The 11036-nt window shown below is 45.8% G+C and overlaps 1 protein-coding gene across 1 annotated transcript in view; it reads right to left on the reverse strand.

Moving 5' to 3' along the window:
- Positions 1-244: 244 nt before the first annotated feature.
- The window catches only part of LOC103745446 (lamin tail domain-containing protein 1-like), a 46756-nt gene continuing 35964 nt past the window's right edge, over positions 245-11036 (reverse strand). Inside the window, 5 exon segments of the mRNA XM_008847370.2 lie at positions 245-415; positions 551-729; positions 1632-1818; positions 1821-1848; positions 5544-5663. Coding sequence (XP_008845592.2) covers positions 405-415; positions 551-729; positions 1632-1818; positions 1821-1848; positions 5544-5663 — 525 coding nt within the window. The 3' untranslated portion in view covers positions 245-404.

Genomic DNA, 11036 nt, shown 5'->3' on the forward strand with positions numbered 1-11036 from the left:
ATTGAAGGCTCAGTTCCCAGTACAAGCAGTGTTCAGAGGTGAGATTTTTGGGATGTGACTGGATCAGGAGGGGTCTGTCTTCATTAATGAATGAATCCACTGATGGATTAAAAAATCTGAATAGACTATGGGAGATGGTGGAACTGTATACAGCGGGGGTCTGAATGAAAGAGGCCAGTCACTGGGTCACTGGAGGGGCCTTATGGCTGCATCTTACCCTGGCCACTTCCTGACACTGCTCCATTCTGCCTCCTGGCTGCCTCGAGATGAACAGTTTTCCTCCACCACCCATTCTTCCATGTATAGAGTTGCTCCCACGAGATAGAAAGCCACAGAAACCATGAGGCAAAGCATCTCCTCCTTCAAGTGTTTCCCTCAGGTTCTTGTCACAGGGTAAAGAGCTGTCACAGACCTGCTGTGGATGTGAGTAGTTTTAAATACTTAGCATGTGTGTGCATGTACACACACACACACACACACACACACACACACACAAACTCACACCATTCCTTAATCTCTTCTAGAATACCCATGTCTGCTTTTGGCTTACCTGTGGCTGCGTCAGGATTGGTTGGTTGAGACTTGAGCCGTGGCCTCAAGCTGCTCTTGGAAACGTCTGAGTAGTACGGTTCAATCAGAGAACAGAAAGGATGTGGATGTGGAGGGGTGTAGGGACTGCGACACCAAGGGCTGGAGTTGGAGAAAATGGTTGGCGGGATTTCCATTTCCCTGTAGGAAAAAGACCAACTTGAATCCTAAAGGCACTTTATGTGGTGACATTAATATTCAAATAGAAAGCCAGTTTCAAAAACCAACAGAGAACAGCTTTGCTAGACCTTACAGGCAGTGCATTCTCATAGTTCTTTGTCAACTTGACCCAAATCTAGACATACCTGGGGAGGAAGAATGTCACATGAGGAATTTCTGCCGCCAGATTGGGCTAGGGCCATGTCTGTCAGGCACTGTCATCTTTGCTAACTGATGTGGGAGGGAGGGTCCAGCCCACTGTGGTTGGTGCCATCCCTAGGCTGGTCATCCTGGGCTATATAAGAAATGTAGCTGAGCAGGCCAGAGGGTGCAAGCCAGTGAGCATGTTCCTCCACAGTCTCCTGCCTCGAGCTCCTGCCCTGGTTTCCCTTGATGATGGACTGTGACTATAAGATGAAATAAACCCTTTCCTTCCACATGTTGATTCTGGTGTCTTATCACAGCAACCGAATAACAAACTAGGCCAGCATTTATCATAGCAAAGCATTTGCCTACAAATGAGCTTAATTCTGCATGCCTGTCCCCAGCTAGCTGATGACAGTATGCATCTGTCATCACCTGAACACAGCTAAGGATGTGGCAAAAATGTCACCTATTTACCTCTCTGAAACAGCCTTGCCTCAAACAGTGCTAAGGAAAAGTGAAGGAGCCCAGAGCATCTCATGATTCCATATCACAGATGCCAGCACAGCCTGTAGGCTCATATCTGCTGAGTCTATGGCACATGCTTTTTATATGGGAGCCATGGTTATGGATTATGTGTCATACACCTGCCACCCACTCATTCCCACATGCTCAGTTACTGAGGATGCGTGCGGAGACAGCGGGTCCTCAACCACCAAGCAAAACAAAGCATCCTTTACTTTGTGAGTGAAGGCTGGACCACTTCTATCTGACACTTAGGGGACTCTTTCTTTGGCAGACCTTGTCCTTCTCTACTTATGGAAGTCACAGATGTCGTCCACCAAAACATATGGCTTTGTAGTGATGGGACGGTGACTGAACATCTCTCGAATTCAATGTCAGCCTCTAACTTCTCCCAAGTTTGTTCCAGTGAATCGGAATATACCAGGTGATAGGCTAAGGACATGAAAACGATTCCCAGTATAAAATACCTACCAAGTTGTATGTCTTACTGTCATAGGCTTATTGAAATATAATGCATTTATTTTTGGTCTGAGTTTTATTTGGGTTTTTTGAGACCGGCTCTCACTCTGCAGTTCAGACTGGTCTGGAACTCACTGTGTTGCCCAGGATGTTCTTGAACTAACTCATGGTGAGCTCTTGGTTCCACCTCCAGAATCCTGAGATTAAAGGTATGAGCCACCACATCTGGCTTAAGCAGAGGCAGGTGGATGTCTGTGAGTTCAAGGCCAGCCTGGTCTAGATAGTGAGTTCCAGGCCAGCTGGGGCTACAGGGAAGGCCCTGTCTCAAACAAACTATTATTTTTTATGTTTCCAACATAATGGTAATTAATATACATCCATATATATATGTATATATATATAAATACAAAATCATGATGAAGAAAATATCATTTCACACAGTTACTTTTTCTGTCATAAGAACAACTAAAATTAACTTTAGAAAATCCTGTATTCAATGCCATTTGCATCATTGAAGTTCTCACCGATGCCCATTCAATCTCTAGACTTATTTCTCCTATACATCTCCTTTGGGTATATGCCCAAAAAGAGCCACTTCTAGGTCATATACTAATTCTGCCATGAATTTCTTTCAAACAGCTCTTCCACAGGCTCCTACTACACAGGAGGGCTCTGTTCCATGTCTAGATTTTAAATGGAAAGTAAGGGACAGGGACACTGCCAGGCGTTGAACATGTAGAAGCTGAAGGCCACAAATCCTACACATCATTGTGACTGATGGACAGCATCTCGTCCTGTTTCAAAGTCCACAGACTCACAGTGTTTTAGCAATTATAATATACAATCTCACATTTTACCGAGGAGGAATTATGACAACAGTTACCTACAGAACCGATGCAGGCCAAGCCCTAAATCCCTTTGTATCTCACCACAAAAACCTGCAGCTGTATTGACTATCAACTAGGATGATGTTAGGAACAAGATGGTTCAAGGGTAATCTAAGTCATTCTTTATATTTATGTTTCTTTTAAAAAGGATCCGTAATGTAATGTGCGCTTTGCTTCTTTGTAGAACAGAAGTACTACTGAGATCTGGGGAGAGCATTGTTGATCATTTTGCTGTGCTGGGCAGAGAAGGGCTGGCCGTGATTTCTCCCCAAGATACGCACTGTCTTTTACACACAAATGGAGCATCTAGCTGGATCCTGCTGAAATCTTGCGTCTGTCTGTTTCACCCAGCATGTCAAGAGGAGTGGGATTTTCAAGGAACATCTTTCTTGAAATTGCAGAGTGTGTGGTCTAGTTTAACTGAAAAGGGAATCAAGGTGAATTCCACTTTTTTTTTTTTAAGAACTGTATTTTAAGCTGACATCACTTTTCATCTTAACAGAAATATCTTCTAGTTGAATGAAATAATGCTTATGGCTTGAACATAGTTGGGTTCTTCCAATGGGATGTGACCCAAGGGCTGGTGGTGGGTGGGAAGTTTGAGATGAGGTTTGAATAGGTAGCAGTTAATGGTATGGCTTGAGCCTGAAATATTACCCAGACACGTGGTTTGAACACTTGGTCACCATTTGATGGTGTTATTTGAGAGGTTGTTGAAACTTTCACAAGTGTTACCTGGCTGTAGAAAATAGGAATATGTTTCTTGGGCTATCTCAGTGCCCTCCTGAAAGTTCTCTCTGCTTCCTGTTCCCCGTGATGCAAGCAGTTCTCATCACAGGATTCTGCTGCCATGACTTTTTTGGCCAAGTGCATGGGGCCAAGCAACTTTGGACTTAAATCCTCTGAAATTGTGAACCTAACTTAGGCAGTTCCAATATGTAAAGTGGGAGGCAGAAACAAGAACATGTGGTTTGAAGGGGCAGTTATATGACAGGCATTAATGGCGGTAAGGAAGGATTTATTGTGCCTCATGGTTTCAGGGGATTTTAGTTCATTACAGAAGGGAAGACATGATGGAGTGGCTCCATGGTGGCAGCGAGTATGCCTAGGAGACATGACAGGGAGGAGCCAGCCACCGTGTGCCCCAAGGACCTAGCCCCAGTGACCCCACTCCTCCAGTGGGACTCCACTTCATAAAGGCTCACAACTTCCCAAACAGCACCAGCAGCTGGGAGATGGGTGTTCACAACATGAGCCTGCAGGGATGGAGGGCATTTTACCATCCCACCTTCACAGTCCTCATCTGAGTTCTTCTGATGATGTCTCAGGAAACTAAGTAACTCAGATTACTTATTCTTATTTTTCCAGCCAGTGAAAACTATCAGAAGTCTTATAAAATTCAGGTTGGTCCAATAAAGACATGGAAAGCTGAGGGCAGGCTACTTGATTACACCCCGGGCAGGTCCTCCCTGCCAAATGACAGAGATGGTCAGAGAAAGGCATCAAATAGCACTTAATAAGTTATTCCAGCCATGAGGCTAGAGAGATGGCTAAGCAGGTAAGCCTGCCTGCCGTTCTTCATGAGGACATGAGTTCAGTTCCCAGGACTTACATCAAGCAGCTCACAACAACCTGTAAGTCCTGCTCCAGGGGATCTTTGCAGGCACCTGCACACATGTGACACCAACTCTCTCCCTCTCTCTCTCTGAAAATATCCCAGCCTGTTCTACAGAAAGAGTCACCCCACACCTCTATAAAAGAGAAAGAAGGGATTGTGGATTTAGCTCATTAGCAGAGCACTTGCCTAGCAAGCGCAAGGCCCTGGGTTCAGTCCTCAGCTCCAGGAAAAAAGAGGAAAGAGAGAGAGAGAGAGAGAGAGAGAGAGAGAGAGAGAGAGAGATTCCCTCTCTGTTGAGCTTTCCCACAGCTTTCTGATGCTTGGCTTTGATGTTCCTAGTAGGCTGCAGCATTGTCCTTGTTTGGGGAACTTGGCAAGGGTGGAAATGATGGCTCTTCCAAGGACATGTGGGCCATAGCACTGTCCCGGGGGGCTTCGTACAGGAAAAATGAGTGGAGGTACGTCTTTTGATACTGAGCATTTTCTCAGCACAGGCTTCTTGACCTTCAAAGAGGGCTTTGGCTTTGATTTTTGCAGGGGAGAGGCATGGAGTCAGGAGTTTCCTTCTTTACTTTCAACACCACCTTCACGGAAAGGATCTACGGGAAATCAAGTCTTTGTATTAAATTCCCAGTGCTTAGTTTGGCCTAAAGATTAGATAAGAATTTCAGCAAATATTTTGGGATGCACAGGCGACCAGAGAAGGCTGTGTTGTGTGCAGGGCTTTCCTTACCCTGTGCTTCCAGATAGCTTCAGAAATAAAACCTGAGCAATGCACGATGGTGCAAGCTTTTAATCCTAGCACTCAGGAGGCGGAGGTAGGTGGATCTCTGTGAGATGGAGGGCAGCCTGGTCTACAGAGTGAGTTCCAGGTAAACTTGGGCTAGAGGGAGACCCTGTCTCCTCAAACCCCCAAAGAATAAAAAAAAACAAACCTCTGCCCTTGATTCTGAGATCTGCAGTAACATTCAGACATAGGGCATGACAATTCCTGTTGGCCAGTGGCTAGCACACCGAGCGAGTGCTATTGTTTTAGCTGGAATTGTGGTGTCCAGATAGCCAAAGTTTTCAGAAGAGAACACTAGCCAAGAGAGCTGATAGAAGATGAGGCAAAGAGGTGGGCCGGCAGCTCCATTTACAGTTGTTGAGGACCAGATATGTACCTTGCTGTTCGGTTTGCATAGGATGCTTGTCCAGTCTGGACTCCACCAGAATCTGCTTTGCTCTTCCCAAACGAAGTCTGTTGGTAGCTGTGGCTTCGCATCTGAGGCTGCAGCCCACACCTTTGTAAAAGCAGCTGTTGTTGGCAAACACCATTGGGGGGTCAACATAGATTTATAAACATCATAGCGTTATTGAGATTCATCTTTCCAAACAGACAGGGGTTCAGTGCCATTAAAGAGGGGTGGGGAGGATCTCACTCTATTTACCTGGGCTGGGCTTGAATTCTTGGGCTCAAGTGATCCTTCTGCCTCTGTCTCCTGAGTACCTGTCACTATAAAGGTATGTGTGCTCCTAAGCCTGGCTTCAGATGACATTTTAAACTATACTGTCACATCAAACAGGGACTGAACATGGTTTAAACAGCTATCCGACCCAGTCTGTGGGCTGCAGGTGATTGAGGATAGCTTTGGCTACAGCCAACTCCAAATCATAAACTACTTAAAACATGATAGTTTTTAAAAACTTGATTACATTGTTCTCGAATGTGAACTTTGTAGATGATAAACTCTTGTATTAACATTACCCAAAATAAATGCATGTTTGAGGCTGGAGAGATGCCTCAGTGGTTAAGAGCACTGGCTGCTCTTGCAGAGGACCTGGGTTCAGTTCCCAGCACCCACAAAGTGGTCAAGAGCTGTCTGGAGCTCCACTTCCAGGTATCTGACACCCTCTTCTGGCCTCTGCAGGCATTGCAAGACAGGTGCACTTACACACATGTAGGCAATATACTCATACACATAAAATAGAAATAACATCAAAAAATAAATGTTTATTTGCTCTCTCAACCTCTAGCCATGGATTGGACACTGCTGGTTGAAAGGGGAACACAAGAGAACAGAGCATCCACTTGGTACCTGTTTTCTGAGCAAAACAATCCTTTGTGTTTTAAGAATGTTTTCTTACAGCTGGTTATGGTAGTGCAGGCCTTTAATCCCAGCACTTGGGAGGCAGAGGCAGGCAGATATTTGGGAGTTTGAGGCCAGTCTGGTCTACACAGAGAGTTTTAGGACAGCTGGGGCTACAGGAAACCATCTCAAAAAACAAGAGGGGAAAAAAAGAATGTTTTATTAGTTTATAATAGATGGACGATAAAGCAAAATACATTGCATACTAAACTGAAGGTGGGGAGATTCAAGTGTGGATTCAGATTTACACCCACACCATGAAGCAGCATGACTCACACTTAGTGGGGAGATCGGGTGGCCACAAGAGTACTTATGTGAAGCCACAGCCAGGGAGGGGAGCTTTTCCTCTGCGAACTCAGCTCCTGGTATTCCCAGTTCACCTTCTTCCAAGCTCCTGGTATCCCCAGACCACAGGATTCTCAGCTCACTTTATCCTCCCAGCTCAAAGTATTCCTGACTCACTGTATTCCCAGCTCAAGGTTCCAGTTCATGGCATCCCCATCTCCTCAATATCTCGGCTGATGTGAGGTATTCTCAACTCACCGTATTCTGGAGTTATTCACGAAATGCAGACTTCCTGGTGCATGGTATTCCCAACTCACCTTATTCTCAAGTCACGATGTTCCCAGCTCATGATATTCCCCTGTCGCAGTATTCTGAGGTCCTGGTATTCCGAGCTGCTGGTATTCTCCTGTCACCTAATTCTCCACTCATGATGCTCTCAGGTCAAGGTAATCATGGCTCATAGAATTCCCAACTCACCTTATTCTGTTTATGATGTTCCTAGTTCAAGGTACTCCCAGCTCCTGGTATTCCCATGATCCAGGATTCTGAAATCTGGTGTTCCCAGTGCATGATATTCCTAATTCATGGCATCCCTACTTCTAAACAATCTCAGCTCCTGGTATTCCTACCTCATGAGATTCCTAGCTCAAGGCATTCACAGCTCATGGTATTACTAGCACATGTCATTCACAACACATGGTATTCCCAACCCACCTTGTTCTCTGCTCAGGATACTCTTAACTCCTGGTTATTTCCAGCTCCAGGTATTCCAAGCTCCACGTATTCCCAATTCCAGTGTTCTCAGCTCCTGGTGTTCCCATCTTATGTATTCCCAGCTCATGACATTCCCAGGTCACAGCATTCCCAGCTCACAGCTTTCCCAGCTCACGGCTTTCCCAGCTCACGATGTTCCCAGGTCACTGCATTTCTGACTCTCCTTATCCACATCTCACAGCACTCAGATACAACGGTATTCCAGCTCACAGGCTTCCCAGCTCCTGGTCCACATATCACCTAATTACCTGCTCACGATGCTCCAGGCCAAGATAATCAGAGGCATGAATTCCCAAGTCACCTTATTCACAGCTCATTGTATTCCTGGCTCTGGGAGTTTCCAGCTCCTGCTGCGTCCAACTCCTCATGCACCCAGCTCCTGGTAGTCTCATCTCCCACTATTCCCAGCTCAGGGCATTCTGATCTCTTTGTATTCAAAACTCACAGTATTCCTAGCTCTGGACATCTCAGCTGATGTTAAGTATTCTCAGCTCACCATGTTCCCAACCCATGCTATTCCTAACTCGCCTTATTTATAGTTCATGACATTCCTATATCGTGATTTTCCTGATCCCAGTATTCCTAGATCATGGCATTCCCAGCTCCCAATATGTCCAGCTCACATTCCCAGGTCCTGGTATTTCCAGCTCTGATGCTGCCAGTCCTGGTTTTCCCATGTCCTGCTATTCCCATCTCGCAATATTCCTGCATTTTGGTATTCTACTCTCCTGGTATTCCCAGCTCATGATACCCCCAGCTCCAGGTATTTATTCCCAACCCACCTTACTCTCAACTCACGATGTTCCCAGCTCCTGGTATTCTGAACTCCTGGCATTCCCACCTCTCTGTATTCTAACCTCACAGCATTCCCAGCTCCCAGATATCTCAGCTGATGCTAAGTATTCCCAGCTCACCTTATTCTCAGCTCAGGGTGTTCCCAGTGCCAGCGTAGGGTGTTCCCAGCTGGCCATATTACCAACTCTCCTTATCTGCAACTCATGATAGTCTCAGTTCATGCTATTCCTGCTCCTGGCATTCCTGGATCCCAGTATTCTGAACTGGAATACCAGTTCACGATATTCCCTGCTCACAGCATTTCCAGCTCACTATATTCCCAGTTCCTGGTATTCTGAGCTCTTGTTATTCACAGCTCAAAGTATCCCTGAGCTCTGGTATTCAAAGTTTAAAATATTCATAGCTCATGGCATTCCCAGCTCTTGGTATTTCCAGCTCACAATATTCCCAGATCCTGGTTATCCCATCCCAAGGTATTCCCAGCTCATAATATACCCAGCTCATTGTATTTTCTCATGGTATTCCCAACTCACTATATTATCAACTCATAATGTTCTAATCTCATGATATTCCTAGCTCCTGGTATTCCCTGATCGAATCATTCCCAGGTGTGCTGAACTCCTGGCATTCCCATCACTTGCTAGTCTAAGCTCACGGTATTCCCAGCTTCTGGTTATCTCTAGCTGATGTTAAGTATTCCCACCTCCCCTTATTCTTAGCTCACCTGTTCCCAGATCAGAGTATTCCCGACTCACCTTAAGTGCAGCTTGTGTTGTTTCTACCTCACGGAATTCCCAGCTCATGATATTCCTGTTCTTGGTATGCCCAGATCCCAGTATTCTGAGCTCCTAGTGTCTTCAGCTCCTGGGTGTTTGAGCTCAGAGTATCTCCAGCTCCTGCTACACCCAGCTAATGGCATTCCCAGCTCATCACAATCCTAGAACATGGCATTCCAGCTCTCAGTATTCAGAGCTCCTGGTGTTCCCAGCTCATGGCAATCCTAGAACATAGCATTTCCAGCTCTAAGTATTCAGAGCTCCTGGTATTACCAAGTCAAGCTTCTTATGACTCGTGGTATTCTCAGATCCTAGTATTCCTACCTCCTGTTATTTCCAACTTTTGATAATCCTATCTCATGACACTCCTAGCTCCCAGTATTCCCAGCTCCTGGTAATCCTATCTCTTAGTATTCTAAGCTCATGACATTCCTAGCTCATGCTGCTTCCAGATAATAATGTTCCCTGCACACGGTGTTCTCAGTGCATGGAATTCCCAACTCACCTTAGTCTCAGGAAATTCTCTGCTCAAGGTATTTCCATCTCATTATTCTCTCTGATGCTGTCATTTCCAGCTCACGATGTTTCTAGCTCCTGGTATTCCCAGCTCCTCCTATTCATAGCTGCTGGTATTTTCAAAGTATTCCCAGCTCATAACATTCCCAGATCATGACATTCCCAGTTCATGGTTTTTCCCAGGTCTGATTCCTGGTTCATAATATTCCCAGCTCACTGGGTTCTCAGCTCATGGCATTTCCAGCTCACGCTGTTCCCAGTCATGTCATTCCCAGCTCTGGTTTTCCCAGCTCACATTAGGGATTTCTAACACCTTATTCTCAGCTCACAATGTTCCCAGCCCACTGCATTTCCAACTCTTCTTATCCACATCTTACGGCACTCAGATCTAATGGTATCCCAGCTAACAGGCTTCTCAGCTCCTGGTCTGCATATCACCTATTTCTCTGCTCATGACACTCCAGGTCAAGATAATCACATCGATGAATTTCCAACTTGCGTTATTCACAGCTCATTGTGTAGGACCCTGAGACCCTCTTCATTCACCCGCTATCCCCCAATCCCTCCAGACCCCCACTAATTGCTCTTTTAGCTTCTGTAAAATGCTTGGCTGCTGCTTTAGACATGACTAGACATGCCCTAGCATGCCCTGACCCCCGCCTCCTATTCCCCCCCTCCCCCCACTTCCAGGAAACTATAGATTAAGCAAGCCCGGGCATGAAAACTGCCCTATAAGGTAAAAACAGAGACTCCTGGCCCCACAGATAAGAGTCAGCACATTCCACAGCTCTGAGAATAGCACCTACCAATAAGAAACTTCCAGGCTGCATCTTATACACATCCAATCAGTTTAAAATTATGTTGGTGCGCGTGGCCTCCTTGAACCAACCAAAATGTATCTTCGGTATCCCCCTACTCTCTTTGTCTAAAACCTATAAAAGGCTCCACTCCCTTACTCCGGGCTCTCAGCATGGAAACCAATTGAGTTTATGGTGGATACTGGTGCCCAGAATTCGGTTTTATTGGAGCCAAGAGGGCCAGTGTCCTCCAGAACTACATGGGTACAGGGGGCAACAGGAACAAAGCCCTATTCATGGGCTACCCGAAGAACAGTAGATTTAGGGAAGGGCCGGGTACCCCACTCATTTCCAGTAATCCCAGAATGTCCCTACCTACTTCTGGGCAGAGATTTGCTGTCAAAAATGAGGGCACAGATCCACTTCACAGCTAAAGGAGCCACCCTGCTTCACAACAGGGCACCGGTTCAGGTTCTAGTCAGCAATGACCTGATTGAGGAATATAGACTCCATCAGTAGCCAATCCAACCAAATCCTGATATATCAGATTGGCTCCAAAAATTTCCCCAAGCCTGGGCAGAAAC

This window comes from Nannospalax galili, unplaced genomic scaffold (assembly GCF_000622305.1).
Source record: "Nannospalax galili isolate Female #2095 unplaced genomic scaffold, S.galili_v1.0 scaffold403, whole genome shotgun sequence".
Lineage (NCBI taxonomy): Eukaryota > Metazoa > Chordata > Mammalia > Rodentia > Spalacidae > Nannospalax > Nannospalax galili.